We start from the raw sequence: 18,675 nt of genomic DNA on the forward strand, positions 1-18,675 counted from the left end.
TATTATCATTCTTAGTTATCGGGTTTAAATATACAAACTGTCTTCCCACAACAACAACATCCTTCTAGCCTCACTCTGAGAGTTTCTGAGCACACATTCCATTTTCTGGCAAAAGCTTTTTAGCAAAGTAGATCAGCCTTCTCCATCAAATACGTACAGTAGCATTCATCAACAATAGCCTAATTAAAAAGCTTTCAAGCTTGTTTTTCAGATCCACTAATCACCAAGACAGTCCAGTATTTGTTTATGGCCTGCGCGAGAACAAACGGTCTTACAGCAAATAAATCTCCGATAATCTAATTTCAGGTTGCCTACTTAAACGCTATAAGACTCTTGCAAAACCGCAGGTAAACTCTGCACTTCAGTATATGACATGCAATACGTGGAATTGTAAAAAGTAAGTTGAACAAAGTAAAGACTTGATGCGAGCAGAGCAGCTTGTTTGAATCGTGACAAAATAGAAAAAAGGAAAAAAGAAAAAAGGTCAACCAAATTAACCAAAGCTTTTTGTATGCCTACTCCGAATTAAAGCCTGTATATGTTGAAACACATAAAAACAAAATAGAAGTCCTTTCTTTTAAAGCAGCAATATTTTTATTGTCTAAAAAGTAATTTCACAGCTCTTTGTAACACTTAAATGAGCATCTGTGCAAGTCCTCTGCTTTTGTGTGTATTTAGCTCGGTCCTTGTGGGATGACTTCATAGTTCAGAAGCAGAGAGCGATGACCTAACACTTTTATGCCTCATTGCATGTTCCTGTTTCTGTGAGTAAGAAATACATCTCAGCACTCCCCTGCAGGAATTATACTTGGACCATGCAATAAGACACATCTCTCTGTAGAGCCGACATTAAAGTATTAATAAATAATAATGATGATGTATTGGGAATATGTTTCAAACTGTGTTTAAAATCCACGTGTACAGTTTTTTTTATTGTAACAAGTTATTCTACTTTTTAGTAGTTATTAAAGTTAGTCTGATCATTTCCTATCACTGTAAGCTTTAATTACATGAAATCAGTGAAATCAGTGGACTGATGACCAAATTCAGGATCAACACTGAAATAAACTGATTGCAGTCTTGCAGAAACATTATAGGAGAGGAAACATTCTCCTGCTAAATAAAATCTATGAATAAATTATTAACTCAGTTTCAAATCTTCTCTCCCTGCTGCGTTTCACTCCATCAGTCATGCTAAATGACTGCAGCTTTGCACTTGTAAACATCTCTGCACAATTCCTTTTTCTAAATATAGAAAATATATATATGCTGCATGTGAGTAATAAACACACGAGTGCATCTTCAACAACACGTGCCCTTTATTTTTATATTTTTTAGTTTTGATCAAGAATTTGTTGCTTAAATTTGTTGTCAATTTCTTCGGTAGCAACAACAACTGACTGGGAGTCTATGATCATCAGCCAAACACATTACTTTCTCTTTATTATCAGCTAATTAGTGTGGTTAATCAGGCTGATAATGAGCCCAGGCGCCATGCCATTTAGATTTGATACCAGGCCAGGTATCCCCATCAGGCTCTCCATAGGCATCTAAGAGCTCCCTGGAGTTAAATTTTCCTGGACACTAGGGGAGAGAGGGGTGACAGGAGGATCAGCGGTGAGTGGTGCTTGTACTGATGATGACTGGAGTAGTATAGATCCATATGTTTGTGGCTGCTGGGATGAGAACAAAACAGCTAAAATAAGTTTAAACACACGGTGTGTGCCGGATTATTTGTTAGCAGAGGGCTTTGAAGACGTGTTTGTCTTATCTCTCTGAGAGCTTTCCAGATTTTTCTGGTCTTTCCGCTCAGCAGCTGGGCACACTCCACAGTGAGAAAAAGAAATTGATGCTCACTGTAACACAACCAATATCGTTTTGACCCCTCAGCTACACACCTCAGCTCTTCATAACACACACACTTGTTCCTGATGTGCGTTTTTTTTCTTATCACAGTCATGCAATCAAAAACAATCTAGTACTATCACCTCCCATCTGCCTCCTCTTTCTCCCTCCCTCTATCCTCTCCTTCTTTTATTCTCCCTCCCTCTCGGCTGCCTCACTCATTCCCTGAGCAGCACACTGAACTGGATAACGTCTCCTTCAACCCGCAGCACAGACTCATTTCTCTACACACCAGCTCTGAGTGGATGCTCAGCAGGGGTGTTTGAGATATTAGCACGCTGTGGGGGAACGGCTCAGGGACTTCTGCCATCCACATACAAAGGTAAGCCTCCGGATCCTCTAGATTGCATTCCTGTTTGCTGTCAAGTGCCAAAGTGAAAGTGGTTAAAGTTACCCTGTGAAGCTGCAGCCTTCAGGCATCAGGTCAGCAGCAGAGTGGTCCCAGGACAGATTCAAAACACTAAGCTGTTAAGACATTGCTGTGAGGAAAACGTAGGCAAAGGCACCGTCACAAAGTTTAGGGCAAAATAAGGGAATGAGAATGAACGCCTATGAAAGTGTGCAGATCGCTGGCTGACCTGATAATCCTTGTTTTGTTTGTACAAAACAGTACCAGTCACTGAACAAAGCCGCATATAATCTTAACGTGCCTAAAACAAAGACTCCATAAGACCTTTAGTACAGAGAAAGGCTCTTATTTTGGACTCTCTGACTGTTAGATTGTATTTGATACTTTTGGGTTTTATTGTTTTCTAGCTTTTAATGTCAAAGCTGCCGTGAATACCTTTGGAAATTATTTAAAATCAATCTGAAAGTGTTTAGCAGAATTTTAACTTTTGATCTGCAATGTCACTCAACAAATGAATTGGTTTTCGCTTGAATGCTCATCTCACTGTTGACAGAGTGTACCACTAACTTAAACACATTAATCTCTGTTGGTTCTCCCATATCTTTTTATATGCATGTGTAGAATTAACAAAATAGCCTGTAGAAGTTGTTTGCACTTGTAATTTGTCATTTTAAATATATTTTAAATAAGCTATACCATTTATTCTCTTCGCTCTTGTCTATTCTCCTACCCTCTTTGGCCAAATATCTTCAAATATGATATCGTGATTTCAGCATGGCTTTTAACAAGCCTGCTGCAGTTAGGGAGTTTCAGAGCTGTGAGTCCTTTAAATGGTGCTTATAAAGGCTTAGCGTTATGCTACATTGAGCACAGTAATCTCACAGTGTTATGAGCAGCAATATGATTACCTGCCAGGTAGCCATGTGAGCCTTTGAACTCAGCTAAACAAAGTAATTTGAACCAACAACGAGAGAAGGAAACGATCTCGATCAGTGATCCTGATGATAGAGTTGGAAATATTTACTCTCTTGGCTGATTAAAATTTTTGTCTTTGCTCACTTATGTCTATTTGAGCCCTACTTCAGTAAAAGTTATCAAGGTTATCAACTCAGCAGCCACCTAAATTTCAGCACCCATATTACTTCTGTGTTTTTTTGCCTTTCTTTTAAAAAGCATGTAAAACTCGGTGGATCTCAGCTACAGCTGACACAAATTGTCCTCCACTGCTAAAAGCTCGTGATTGAGTCAGTGACAATGCTGATTCATCTCACTTTGAAAGCATGTGTTTAACATGTTTTTTTTCAATCTGCTGAACATCTGAAAACCTCAAGCATGGTGCCCATGCCGTCTTTTAAAAGTGTTGCCAGCTTTATAGTTGGTAAAATGTAGATAAATCAATATGCTGGACTGACAATGATGAGTGTTTTCAGTCCTCTTTTATCCCGAGTTGTGTCTCTCAGGCTACAAAGAGCCTGTCCTAACCATCTGCTTGGTCATGTTGAGGAATAAAGATGGAAGCCGGGGGTAGGCAATATGTTTTTGGCTTCACTGGACATAAAAATAAACGACAACTTTTTCCCACATGATAAAGAAAGTGGTCTGAGAAGGAATTGGACTCCTGAACCTCCTCTAGGATCTGGTTATAGGATTTAGAAAATCTAATTTATGATAGGAAACGCTTGCCAATTACAGGTGTCTTCAGAAGGCTACATCTTGGCAGAGCACGGTTCAGATGCTCTGTGAATCAACACTGATTTAATTTTAGTGCATGTGAAGCACATGCGTTTGCACACACTCATCTGCTTGTTGTTCATTTCCATCTATAAGATAAAATTTAAAATCTCAAATGCACTAATTCAAACAAATAAGCAGTGAGAAATATCTCAGTTTACGTAATGGCGTGAAATACAAATTAAAAGTGACATCCATGTGTTCAACTTTTAACCAGCTTTTCCTAAAATGACCAGTCAAAAATAATACATGATGGTTTTAAAGGTTTCTTGTCTTATTAGAAAAGGGAGTTCTGTAAAGAATAATGAATTTTGCTTCTTTATTGTCCATTTCTTTATGCCAACTCAGTTTTGCATTAGTTGGAAATGAACATTGGATTTAATATTCAGCGAGACTGTCTGAGAACATTTGAAATATGTAAATAAGTCCCTGTAGTGAGCAGTAAATCTTGTGTCGTCACAACAGACTGAACATTATTCCTGGACAGTTTTCTATAATATGAGTTCGGTCTTTAACGCTTTGCCAGGATTGAGCCTCAGAGGGTGTTTCTATGCGGTCTGATGCTGATACAGTCTGCGGCTGGTAGTGAAGCTTTAACAAGCCCCTGCCTGCTCTTCATCACTATAGAGCCAGATATGTGCCCATGAGTATTCATCAGGAAGGGCTAATGGGCCACAGCAGTGTGAACCTCTGATTTACAGCCCGTCCCTGTCAGGCCTAATGATAGGGCAATGGGAATGGTTATGGAAGAAACAGGTGCTGCAGAGTGAATAGATGCAAAGCAATGCTGCTGAAAGCCACGGGTGATTGTTGTTTTGTCCCTTGCACAAATGCTCATTTGCAATATTGTGCTCACAAATGCATAATTATTGTGCATAGAAATTAGCTCCCTTGAAGTAAAGCATGGCTCAGTGTGCATGTGCATGTGTGTGGGGCTGTAAGGTGGGGCCAAATACTTGTATTAAAAAAAAAAACAATGAACAGAGTAGGAAAGTTTAATGTTCAACTGTTTGTTAAATTGTTTTCAGCTTGAGCGTCGCATTTGATGCACAGTGACTCTTTTCTTGCCAGATTAATAACATATGGACCTTAGCGATAAAGGTGCGCCAGTGAAATGACCTTCTACACAGTACAAAATATACTGAATATAGTAAAAGTATTAAACCATGTAAACCAACCTCTGTAGAATCATCAGGATTATAGAAAAATATTTAACAACCAAACATTCCCGCTGACATATTAAAGCTACAGAAATCCATTTTACAGACAACAACAACACATCCGCACGGTCTTTGACCCTCACACTTGGCCTTAAAATGTGTCGAGGGTGATGGGCCCACAAGTGGACAGCTGAGACACATAATCATTTACACCTGTGTATCTAAGGTGTCCAGGTAAACATTTGGCTCTACTGGAAGGCCAAGATGCCTCGAGCACAGTTATCGTATCTGTCTGTTCATTTTTTGTAGCAACAATGTTTGACCTATGCTTGTGGTTCCTCTCCATTTTGGGACACGGTTGCTTAAACTGAAGCGCCTACTGTTTTGGACTGTGCTGCCGACTTTTTTTTTAAACCACACCAAAACTTTTCATCTCCCCCCATCCGTCTGCATGATGAAAACTCATTACCCACATGGTGACCTTTTCAGTTTAAATATTAACAGCAGAGTAATTTCTCCATATTTATATTTTTCCATATTTATAATTCAGCATTCCTCCTCCTCTAATAAAATAAAAAGATTGAAGGCACTTTAACCTCTCCAGCTACTTGGATTTTATTAAGTTTATAATATATTGTTAAGCTGTGTAAAGAAAATCTCAAAACCTTATTTGTGGATTGAACAGGTTCAGAAGTCTTAATGAAAGACTACAGAATAAAACCTGAGCTAAAACATTTTATGTCACTTTAGAAAAGAAAAATAAATTGCATCGTGCATCAAGACCAACAGTTTCACTGTCAGTGAAACTCATGTCAGTGAAGTTGTTGTAGGTGTTCGGCAGTTGAAGCTCACTCACTGCAGGTCAGCTGGCACAGTTTACCGATGGATCACTGCACAGCCCACACACACATACACACGCAAAAACACACGGCGGTAGCTCTGTGCCTGGACCATCCCACACTCCAACAGTGTCTTTCCTACAGAGCCGGCAGTTAGGAGGAATATGGGAAAATCCGAAAGCCAAATGGATATCATGGAGAAATCAAGTAAACCCGGAAAGCGTCGCTGGACTGTTGCGGAAATCAGTCTGTCTGTGCTGCTCCTGTTAGTCAGCTGTGCCTTGGCCGGACTTGTAGTCCTCTACACGTCAGCTATGAAAGGTAAATGCTCTGCTACGATCACCGTGGAAAAATCCAGATATTACAGCAGTAATGGCATGTGTCTCCCTACTCTGTTTGTTTGTAACATTAAGGCAAAACTGACACATTAAATAATCCTGGAAGTATTTTTCAAAATGGTCATCTTTATGCAATAATGATGTGTGTACGTTTTTAGATATCCTTGGTAGAAAGTTTAATGTTTAATGTCACTCACAAAAATTTAAACATTAAGTTGGAAAATGCAACTGGCTTCTTTCTGATGGCCTTGTGTGTCATATTTTCTTTTGTTTAAAAATATCATTCAACCCACTCAACCCAGTTATTAAAGTCATGATAAATGATTGCAGAGTTTGTCTGATGTTTCAATCGTTTTTCTTGCATCCGACTCAGAACAATCAAACAGGCCGAGCGTGTCCAGGAGCTCAACAGGTGAGGGTAAGTGTAATATTCTAAGCTCAACACAGAATACACTGCGGGATGAGCGGGATGGCATGTGTCATATTTGAGCCTGCACCTCTGAAAGACACTGTAATACTGGAAGTCCCTTTACTGCCTGATCAGCAGAGCCACACAAAAGTGAAAGAAAACAGTCACTGCTGACACAGGCATTTCCTCTCTCGCACAGACTACAGATCTAGGCTACTTAAAATTGGGTCTGAACTTCACACAACAACATCCTCCCTCTCAGCTAGGGCACAGTTTGTCAAAGAGTTCTCTCGTAATTGTTCGCACTGATTTTTCCAGGCCAGCTGTTACTCTCCAACCCCAGCAATGTGTGTACAACTGCAGACTGTGTTACCGCAGGTGAGAAATCTGCTTTTTCTTTTTTCTCTTGCTGTTACAATGTTTAAACTATCATCCTCCCTCAGTTGCCTCGTGAGATTTTCACCGCACTGTTCTTATGTCTCTCTTTTCTCGCCGACATCTTAAAGCTGCCCGGCTCTTGCAAAACATGGATGAGTCCGTGAAGCCTTGTGATAACTTTTACCAGTATGCCTGTGGGGGTTGGCTGGAGCGACATGTTATTCCGGAGACCAGTTCCCGTCACAGCGTCTTTGACATTCTGCGAGACAAGCTGGAGATTGTCCTCAAAGGTCAGCTGGGTGAAATCTTCAGTGTGGGTCAGTGTGGGCTGCAGTATTTTGGTGAGACATTTTCAGACAGGAAATGTTTGTGTGTGTTTGGTTTTTGCAGGTGTTCTCGAGACAGTCAGTGAAGAGGACAGAGATGCCATCAAGAAGGCCAAAATCCTTTACAGCTCCTGCATGAATGAAAGTAAGGCTGTCTACAAAGGGCCAAGAGAGCACAAGATATACTGACAAAAAACTGTTTGCTGTTTATTATATCAGTCAGCCTTCCACAGCCGGGGTATCAGCAGGGTTCCCCAGCTTGAACTGAAGACTTTTTAAGACCTTAATATTTAATACTTACCAGCTGTGCATACCAGTAATTTCTGCTATGCAACCTGGGTCTGGCTAAATTAAATAAAATCGTTTGCTAGAGTAACCTGTTAGAGTCACTGGGCAATTTATTTAAGAAAACTTGCCTTTTGAGTCAGTGAATAAATAGCTTTGTATCGCAGAGCAGTGTAGGTGCCTGCTACTGGTCTAAACTTAACATGGCGTGATTTATTTTAGTAGTGAGACCATAATGTTCCTGTTATGTTCTACAACCTGAGATTGTTCTTTTTTCCCTGCAGGCCTCATAGAGCAGCGTGACTCGCAGCCCCTCCTGAAGCTCATTGAGAGTATCGGTGACTGGCCTGTGGCGTCAGAGGACTGGAGCACCACCACAGGTACAAATCACACTCTGATTAATGCCTCCTGCCTGTTCTATACAAACAAGCACGTGTGCACATGTAACACCGGCACGCAAACAAGTGCTGTTCTTTCTCGAAAACATCACGCAGAGCCTGTGCAGCTATATTTGCTCTCAGTGAATAGCTGCGTATAAGCTTTGTTGGTGGGATCAAGAGGCCGGTCGAGGCGTTTCAGTCGAGCAGTCAGGTGTGGGGTTTGGGAGAGTGATGCGTGGGCAGAAGAGCAAGTCCTCAATCAGGACTGTGAAGGATGCTTTAAATAGTCCTCTCTTCCACGTGCTCTTGGCTCTTGCCACTTTAATTAAATGTAATCATGGATGGTGGCTCAAACAGAATTAGCCACGCATAGCTGCATCCGTGCACACCGATTTACAAAGCGAGCCCAGAAAATGTGCAGCAGAGGCATAGAGATTTCTGCAGCCAGGTATGCTGAATAGCTCCTTACAGCTAGATAAATGTTCTTAAACTGAGTACAATTTTCTCTTTTTTATTTTGCAGAGGAAGCCTGGAGCTTTGAGGACACACTGGCAACACTAACTGCTCATTTCCACAAGAAGGTTGTGCTGGACATGTATGTGTGGACGGACGACCGGGACTCTCAGCGCCATATTATCTATGTGAGAAAACATTTTGTCTGGGCACAATTAGTACATGATAGCTGCTATACAAATACTACATATAAACCTGATATTTGCTGCTGTCAACAAGGTCCGTAAACTAATGAAACGAACAATCTGTCCAACTTCCTTCATTGACTCAATCCTAATCACACGTACTCAGACATTTGTCTGGTTTCTTTTCTTAAGAAGGATGAATAACATTCTGAATTCATTGGCCACTTTTTGGCAAACGGTACTCCAACAGGGGTAGGTTTTCAGCAGGATTTAATGCTCTGCACCGAAGGACAGTGTATCACTCACTCATCGTGATGAAAACACATCTCCCAGTCCAGAAGTGTGTCCCATTAATGTGTTTCAGTGTTGTTTGTTCAGAAGAATGGCAGCACTGTTCCGTCAGTCAGTCCATCCTTTCACTTAAATTAAAACATCTCAACAGCTCATTGCTCATGGATTGCTATGAAATTAATGGTACCCAATAAATTAGACAGACCTCTCTCTTCTTCGTTCAGCTGGTCTTTCTAGGCGTCACCACAGCAGATCACCCTCTCGCTAACATCTTCCTCTGTTACATCAATCCTCTGCATCTCCTACTACATCCACAAATCTTCTTTGTGGTCATTCTCTTATCCTTCTGCCTGGCAGCTTCATATTTGACATCTTTTGTCCAGCATACTTTTGTTTCCAAACCACTCAGCCTGAGCCATCACTTTGATGTACTCATTTCTAATTCTGTGTGCTCTGGTCACTCCCAGTGAGAGACTTAATATCTTGAGCTCTGAAACGTCTTCAGATCTGACAATCAGACAAATAATTGAGTTTAGCATGTGGATTTTTGATTATCATTCTGTTAAAAACACATCTCTGCAAGTATTTTCTGGATTATTGGTATGAAAAAGTGTTTAATTGCTGTCCTTATTCTTGTATTTTGTTTAGATTGACCAGCCCGGGCTTGGGATGCCATCTAGAGACTATTACTTCAATGATGGAAACTACAAAAAGGTGATACGCAACATTTCACTCAAACCCTGATAAAAACCATACTGTTATCTTCATCATGTGGATGTCTTCTCTTGTATTTGATTTTGAAAAATGAATGCATGAGATATCTGCCTCCACCACAGTTCAGTGGAGGTGAAAAGGATTAATATTAAAAGCTAGTATCTGACTAAAGATCTATTAGAACCTGCAGTCCAATGAAAACTGCTCATAGTGAGATCTCATCTTGAATAAGAGCCAGTTTGGTTTGGGAAAAAATGTGCTGTTGAGTTTCACTTTTGCAGTTTTTTACTCATATAATACTTAGAATATTAGTTCTAAGCTTTTGTTAAAATAAAATGAATATATTCAAAATTTTATTTAATCTATACCACAGGTTCGAGAGGCCTACCTACACTTCATGGTTTCCATTGCAAAGATAACCCGAGAGGACAGGAATTTGACTCAAGATGACGACCGAGTGTGGGAGGAAATGATGCAAGTGCTGGAGCTGGAGACAGACATCGCCAATGTGAGTGCCAGCTGCAGCAGGAAATGGAACTGTGAAACGAGGTTCAGGAAAATTAACAATGACAAGATGAAAAATGAGCACCTCCTCTCTGCTTCCAGTAAATGAGAGAATCAGACAAATACATATTGGAACCAGGAGATCAGCCAAGCTCTTAACCATCCTTTCTTTCAAATTCATGCCTCCTAGGAGCATAACAAATGAGACTGATGAAAGGATAGCAAAATGTGACTATATAACAGAAAAAAACAAATCAGTTTAGATTTTTTGTTTTTCCTTCCTGTTGCTTGACAGGCTACATCACCAGCAGAGGAACGCCAAGATGTCACCATTCTTTACAACAAGATGGCACTTGGTGAACTGCAGAGCACATACACCTTTAATGTAAGAATTATTTCACTTCATTATTGTTATTGAGGTGCAGGCAGGTCACTCTGATTGGTTACAAAAAGTCAGATTGCACTGAAGTCTATAAGAAAATGATCATACTGCTCGCATGATGTATAAACTCACTAAAGCCTTTCCTGATGACTCTTTGGTCTCATTCACAATTTTAATGCCTTACTTTATAAAGCCTGACTTTTTGAATATTTTGGGCCTCATTGTAGTTAAAAATGGGATAAAGCAGGGTGTGCTTTAGGGTGAGATTCCACTCAGATTCCCTTCCTCTCTTCGTCTCTCCAATTTACCAAGATGTCGACACCCAAAATGCTCGGTTTAAGGCTTCAGAATAGGACTTCACTAAAAATGGATGACCTCATAATAACTACTAGGACTCAGTTAGCATGTAAAATGTTAAAAATCCGCGATAGCAAGATCAGCAAAACGACTTTGGAAGGGTTGCCAAGAGAAAACCTTTTTCTCTCTAAAAAGAGCATGACAGCACAGCTTAGGTTTGCAAAGCAGCATCTGAACGAACCACAAGACTTCTCGGACAATGTCCAGAATGGACAAAGCCCAATTTCAAGAATGCAACAATGGACAGATGGGATCAAACCACCACATTTGGTAAAAGCCAAACACCTCATACGAACTGTCAGCACAGAGGAGGGGTGATGATTTGGGCTTGTTCTGCAGCCACAGGTCCTGGACACCATGCGGTCACTGAGCTGACTGAACACCAAAGTATTGTAGTGTCAAGTTTTTGAAAGCTAAAGCTTTGTGCCATGAAACAGAACAGTGATCCCAAACACAGCAGCAAATCCCCAGCAAAATAACTGAACATGGAAAAAAAAATCACAGTGTTGCAATGACTCAAAGTACTGTTTATGAGAAAACATCAGTTTCTGAAATGTAAATGCAATTTATATGCCTTGTTTTAAATTTTGCAAAATCACCTCATTCCTTTTATTATTGAGAGTTAGGAAGAAGATCGATGACCCTTTTCCTGTACAGGAAATATGAAGATATAACCGGCAACTAGTTAGGTCAGCTTTGCATAAAAAGTTCCCAAAATGCAAAATATTTCTCCAAAAATCTGCAACAAGAAGCCCATATGACAGTTAACAAGCGCGAGACTGCTGGTTAATAAGGCAGCATTGCTTCAGAGTTATTCAAGTTAATGCTTTTGACTCTTACATGTGATACTTATGTAGCTGCAAAGAAAGTATTTACAGAAAAAGAGACCTTTGGAAACATCTCTTGGTTCCTGTGCACAACAAGCGGCCAGTGTTCGAAATCTGCCGTGTTATTTTTGTGAGTAATGACGCCTTGTACAATGTTTACACCTTGCACATTGTAATTGATGGTACCACTTTAACTTGTTGTGCATGGTGGCTATTTTGGACACAGCGACCGACACGGGGGCCATATTTGATCGCTGAAATTAGAAACGTTACAAAAAAATGGCTGAAAAAAATAATGTTATTCAATTAAAAAGGAACATTTCATAAGCATCCTCCAAATACTCACATAAGAAAAGAGCACACTGACTTATTGGAAAGTCAGTGGTTTGATTCATGGCTGCTCTAATCTGCCTGTCTCTTTAGGCGAGATACTGAATCCCAGGAAAGTTCCTGTTCTTTCCTTCACATTGTGTGTGTGAGTGTGTGTGTGATAGGAAAGAAAAGCTTTGTGTGTATACTTACATGTGGCTCTTTCAGTAAAAAGCGCAATATAAATGCAGTTAATTCACAGTGTTTGTATGGCTTTGGTCAAAAAGCAAAAATCAATAAGTAATTAACACGTTTCTTTAAGAAATACTGTTTATCAGCCATTGTTCAACCTTATTTTAAACAAAGGAGGTGTTGAAAACCATCTTAGTTGAATCCAATGAGATGTAAAATCTTTAAAGATTTAAAGTTTGTACCTGTGAGTGACCCCTCACCCTCTAAACTAACTGAGAGCTGGAAGGCCTACAACATATTAAATTATAACTATACACAAATAAAACAAAATATGTTAAAAATATAATATATTTGTCTTGCAGGGTTTCAACTGGACACGATTTATTCAAGGTGTGCTGTCGAGTGTGTCCATTGATGTCCAGTTGGACGAGGAGGTGGTCGTGTATAGCTCTCCCTATCTTGAGAAGATGAACGATGTTCTCTCCAGACACAGTATCAGGTCAATCCTGGACCATCATCCAAGAAGGAGTCTGTAAAGATTACATTATAACTGAAAATATGCACTGCAACACAGCTTAACAAAAACTATTAATCTTTGCAGAACTATGCAGAACTACCTCACCTGGCAACTCATCATTGACAGAGTTAACAGCTTGAGCCGCCGCTTTAAAGATGCCAGAGCGCGATACAGAAAGGTTTGACATAACAGAACAACATATGCTAATGCGAGCTTATTTGAAGACAAAATAACTGTATTTGTGTGTGTGGTTAGACTCTCTATGGGACCACTGTCGAGGATGCTTGGTGGCGAGAATGTGTCCGTTATGTCCAAAGCAGCATGGAGAATGCAGTGGGAGCTCTGTACGTGCGTGAGACTTTTGCAGGAGAGAGTAAACAAATGGTGAGTGCTTTTGGCCCCGAAACCGCTTTGAACATAGCAGAAAGAAGTTTGAAAATGAATTTAAATTCAAGTGAAACACAAATTCTGCTTTGTTGTTACGTATTTGTAGCATTTTTATCCAAATGCCAAATTGGGAAAAAAAAAGTACATATCATTTATTAGCACTGATGCTTTGGAAGAATTAGACAGTATGGGGATAACTTACCTTCTTTATTTAGAATTTATCGCAGGTTATAATATAAAATATAAAACATAAATATAAAACAGAAAAATAAAAAGGGGGTGCAGGTTACAATTATTAATGCAGGAAAAGATAAAGACATGGATAATTTGCTCTACGGTCTAGGCCTGAACTTTTTTAGCAATATTTTTGAGCTGCATTGCCACAAAATTAGGAAACCAAATAGGATGAGACTTTCCATTATGCCATGCTCAACATTTTTATCACACTAGACAACCTATTTGTAAACTCAAAACATATTTTTTGGCATATTTTTTTCTGAGTTTCTCCTTTAGTACGGGACTCAGATTCTCAGTCTTTGTCATTTGTTCATAGGTGAGTGACCTCATCAGCAAGATCCAAGCAGCATACGTAGAAACACTGGAGGAGTTAAGCTGGATGGACACTCCCTCAAAGGAGAAGGCGAGAGAAAAGGTATAATATAAATAAAAGTTTTTGTTGCTTTTCTCAGAGGGTGATTGGCATTATCATACTGATTGCTCTGCATCACTTCAAGGCCATGGCAATCAAGGAACATATCGGCTATCCAGATCATATCCTGCAGGAGAGCAACCAAAAGCTTGACCAAGAGTATGCCCATGTAAGTAATAGCCTAGTTTCTAGTTTTTCTAAAGATTCTCTCATCATTGATGTGTCACATTTCTCTTTTTTAGCTAAATTTCAGTGAAGAACACTACTTTGAGAACATCCTGGAGAACCTCAAGTCAGAAGCCCACAAGAGTCTGAAGAAGCTCAGAGAGCCCGTGGATCCTGACTTGTAAGTGACTGATACAATTTGTCCTGTTTCAGATGTAGTAAACACAGATGTAGTTCTGTCTATCTAAAAATGTACTGGGTGCACTGAATGTACTGCTGCTGCTCCACGTCCTTATAAAATAACTCAAAGGATACTGAAAGTGAAGGTTAAAATTCATTTTTCATGGTGCAAAATGAGCTCTGCGCATGAGCTGTACAGCTGCTGTATTAAGTATAAATGTGCCTTAATAAAGCCTGTCACTCCTCAGGTGGATCATTGGTGCTGCTGTGGTTAATGCATTCTACTCACCCAACAGAAATCAGATTGGTAAGAGCTTTACAAGAATCACACAAGGCCAACGGCAGCCTCTCTGACACATTAAAGATGATTTTTATAGTAACTCTCGCTCCTAATCACATGCCTGTTCAGCACTGCTAGTACTTGTGATTTCACTCCCTCTTTGCCTGTATCTATCCAGTGTTCCCTGCAGGAATCCTGCAGCCGCCGTTCTTTAGCAAGCATCAGCACCAAGCTCTTAATTTCGGCGGAATAGGGATGGTTATCGGACATGAGATCACGCATGGATTTGATGACAACGGTGAGACGCTGGTGACTGATAAGTCATATTTTTAGGAACCTGAAATGATGAAGGCAGTTTGTTTTTAAGTAACCTTTTATTTTAAATTTGTTATTGCTAGCTAATGACAATGATGAGTTAGAGCAAACAGTACTTGATGCAGTGTCTCCGTGCAGGGCGTAATTTTGACCAAGATGGTAATATGCTGAACTGGTGGAGTAATTACTCTGCCGAGCACTTCAAAGAGCAGTCGCAGTGCATGGTGCAACAATATGGCAACTTCAACTGGAAGCTAGCAGGCGGACAAAATGTAAGCAGTTGCAGCACGCACGAAATAGTATGTTTTATCTTGGCTGTAATACCGTTTATTAAGCGAGCACCACAATGAGTGTTTTCACACTGCTGTGTGTGAATGGTTTTGTCCGTGTGATTGCAGATCAGTGGAATCAGCACTTTGGGGGAGAATATTGCAGACAATGGAGGGGTTCGTCAAGCGTACCAGGTTGGATGTTAGATGCACAAAACCCACATGTTACTATTTCAGCAGCAGTGACAAACTCCAGAAGGCTTATAATAAACTTTCTGTGTGCGGATGTGTGTTTACAGGCTTATCTTAAGTGGGTGGAGATGGAGGGTGAAGAGCCTCGTCTACCTGGTCTAGACATGGATCACAAGCAGCTTTTCTTTCTTAACTTTGCCCAAGTAAGTAATGAGGGAACAGGAGCTAAAACCCGAAGCTCACAAGCAGCATTTCTTTCAGTGGATACTTTGCACTGTGAAGTAAACAGAGCAGCAGAAGGAGAGGTTCAGGGGTTCAGAGGGTGAAGCAATCCCAAAGCAAATCACTGTTGAGCAACACATGCAGGGGATGAGAGCAGCTGCCAAAGTAAAGAGCATCTTGGTGCCACAGAACATAAAGCAAAGGCAGAAAGCTGTCACTGACAATAAAACAGTACAAATAATTTAAAAAAAAAATCTGCTCCTCACTGAGATAAGGAGATAAAAAAATTGGACATATAAAAACTGAGAGTTGATTTATTAGGTGGGATATTAATACTTTAAATACACAAAGTATTCAGAAGTATATTTGGTTGGTTTAATACAAAGAGAAGCCTGTGCAGTAATCAAAGTCTGCAAAAAATCGAGCAAAGCACTAATGCATTATGTTTTTTTTCCAGGTATGGTGTGGTGCTTATCGGCCTGAGTATGCCAGCCAGTCCATTAAGACTGACTCACACAGTCCTTTAGAATACAGGTAAGAAGCTTTAGTGGGGAATAATTTCAGAGGTACACTAATAACATTTTATTTTTGTCAGAACCTCAGACATACCCTTAAGTCCTTCCTCTCCACTCAAATGTGAGATCTGTGCAGTGTCATTTCTCTGCACTGAGAAAAAGGACTTTAGGATCAAATCTTTATAGAAAGCACTGAAGTAAATGTGTATATATGAAAAAAATACACACACACATGTATATATACATAGTGCATGATAATGTAGCTCTGAAAAGCAGAAAGAGGAAAAATGAAACTGAATAAAACAGAATTAATATTACGTGTTTTGTTTTATATAATGACCCAATGAAGAAACCTTCATCAAACAAATCTAATATGTTAATACTTATATAAAGTGTTTTGAGTTTCATCTATTTTTAAAATTCACAATAACTTTAGTATATTCACTTAAGGCATGTACAATTTTACCTTACCATAATAGTATGAATGTGTATGTATGTTCTCAAACGTCCAGATGCTCTCAGTACATAGGGGTGGATCAAAGCTTTTTTTTATTGCACGTCATTCATTCCAATATTTATGAGCCCTCATGACTTCTTAAGTACAGCACATACCCACGTGAAGTTTTCAGACACATTTAAGCTGTTAAAAACCACAACCAAATCATACACCCACTCCAAGTGTCAGCATGATGTTTTTCCATAATCAGCTTTGAGCATGGGCTCCCCCTGATGACGTAGAAGTCTCAAAAATGTATTAAACATGATACACTCGGTGTTAAATGGTTAAAGCTTGCGGGTAAGTGTGGAAGTGGCTCAAAAAATGAGGTACTGTGAGTATAATTATCCCTTATTTACACTTTGTAATTCATAGTTGTGCTTTTATGACTGACCTTTTATGACCTTTCCTCTTGTCTGAGTGCAGCTGCACTCCTCAGCTGAACAGCTCTGCTTTGCCTTATTCAATTTAAAGATTCTCCATACTGAAAATATAAGCCTGATACTCCCACTTGTCATGACAAAGGATATATCCGTGAAGTACTGGTGCAGTGTAGCTACGTTTGTTGATCCAAATGAGTACTTGGAGACTGAACTAACACTCAGCGGTGCTCCTCTAACACCGTCAACATACTTTAGCTTTTATTATCCTTGATGTTCTGCTTTTCTTTTGTCCTCAGGGTCCTTGGATCGCTCCAGAATTTTGAAGCTTTCTCAGAAGCCTTTCAGTGCCAAAAAGGCAGTCCAATGAACCCTGAGCTGAAGTGTCGGGTCTGGTAGAACTCCTGAGATTTGTTGGTTTTCTTAGCATGGGCAAGTCAAATCAAAAGAATAAGTTGTACTTTAAAACCCACAGAGATATCCTGCTCATGACTTATTCCAGTATGTTAGGGGCCGAGTGATGATGCAGACACGTGCATATATGGTACCGTAGGTGTTTTTTAAATGGCTGGCATCCTCAGTACTCCATAGGTTCTTAAATTTAAAGCACGCAGATTGTAAAAGAGAAACTTGCTTGAGTATCTTATCAAGTTTGAATTATTGTCAGTGGATGAGGAGGTCAGTTGTTCCCTTTTGTTTTGTTTTTATTTGTATTTTTTTAATGTCCCACATCGGGGCACATGAATGGAAAGGCTACATGGAAAAGATGAGACTTTTTGAAAGGCTTAATAAGGTTGACTTTAAATGCCCAGCGAGCATTTGTTGAACAAATTCTTCTTATAAATCTTAAGTGGATTTTTGTAATTTAATGTGTAGCCTTTCATCTGATGTACTGTTTTTAAGACATCGTGCCACTTCAGAAGGAATAATGGTGAGCAAATCTGACTCTGGCTGAGGAGCATGAAATAAATGAGAACTTACAGCTTTGCTGATGCAAAGCTACAAAAGAATTAGTCACACTCTGAGAGTTTGGTCATTCACTGTTACATGAAAACAAATTGCTTAAAGACTTTAAGACTGTTAAATCTTTGCAGCTTTAACCTTAAATTAACACTCTGAGGGAGCTGCTGCGTTTAGCATTTTTACACTTACGGCATGGATACATATTTAACATTTTCAAAGCTGGCTAAGCAGTTTTCTAAGTTTCTTTGCCACATTTTGCAAATGATTGTTACTCAATACTCTACCACGGAAATGTACTATATACATGTACTGTATGTCATGACACTTTGCTGTGGCCTGCTCCTTTTTAGATCGTGAGAAAAAAAACAGGATTTGTTGGAGGTCAAGTGATGTGACATTGGTATTAGTTGCATTATTGGTTACTCCCACTTTTGACTGTAATCTGTTTTAGACCCCAGTTGTTATGTGTTTCTGAAGCTGAGAGGTTAAAGAGCTGAGCTCAAAATTCTTAACATGACGTGAACCTACATTCATTTTATAAAATAATGTTACTCATGTGAGATCTGTAAGTTCACATTTAACCCAAAATAGTGCTTGGGTTTTTAGTTTTGTAGTCATGAGTAAAAACTCACACAGACATTTAGCCTCTGGGGCGTAGCCAATTACATGCTGTGCTGAAATGAGGAGAAAACCCCCTCAGATACACTTGGACAGGCAGCAGATGAAGTGGTTTTCTTCTGATCTTGCATTGATCAGTGTCATATGAGATGAAAGGATGGAGCGCGGTGACTGCTGTAGCTGATCCACAAGCTCGCACTGAAGAATGGGGCT

At 39.7% G+C, this 18,675-nt stretch overlaps 1 protein-coding gene across 1 annotated transcript; it reads left to right on the forward strand.

Moving 5' to 3' along the window:
- The first annotated feature begins 1,533 nt into the window (after window positions 1-1,533).
- mmel1 (membrane metalloendopeptidase like 1) lies at window positions 1,534-18,302 on the forward strand. Its single transcript, XM_085159823.1, has 24 exons — window positions 1,534-2,227; window positions 6,129-6,305; window positions 6,696-6,740; window positions 7,050-7,109; window positions 7,238-7,399; window positions 7,500-7,580; window positions 8,005-8,100; window positions 8,623-8,741; window positions 9,678-9,743; window positions 10,117-10,251; window positions 10,543-10,632; window positions 12,677-12,813; window positions 12,916-13,009; window positions 13,087-13,215; window positions 13,772-13,870; window positions 13,953-14,036; window positions 14,110-14,213; window positions 14,461-14,519; window positions 14,671-14,790; window positions 14,946-15,079; window positions 15,206-15,271; window positions 15,376-15,471; window positions 15,948-16,024; window positions 17,181-18,302. The coding sequence occupies exons 2-24, from the start codon at window positions 6,149-6,151 to the stop codon at window positions 17,278-17,280; spliced, it is 2,310 nt and encodes a 769-aa protein (XP_085015949.1). The 5' UTR covers window positions 1,534-2,227; window positions 6,129-6,148; the 3' UTR covers window positions 17,281-18,302.
- The last annotated feature ends 373 nt before the right edge of the window (window positions 18,303-18,675 follow it).

The sequence above is a fragment of the Neolamprologus multifasciatus genome, chromosome 5, assembly GCF_963576455.1.
Source record: "Neolamprologus multifasciatus chromosome 5, fNeoMul1.2, whole genome shotgun sequence".
NCBI lineage: Eukaryota > Metazoa > Chordata > Actinopteri > Cichliformes > Cichlidae > Neolamprologus > Neolamprologus multifasciatus.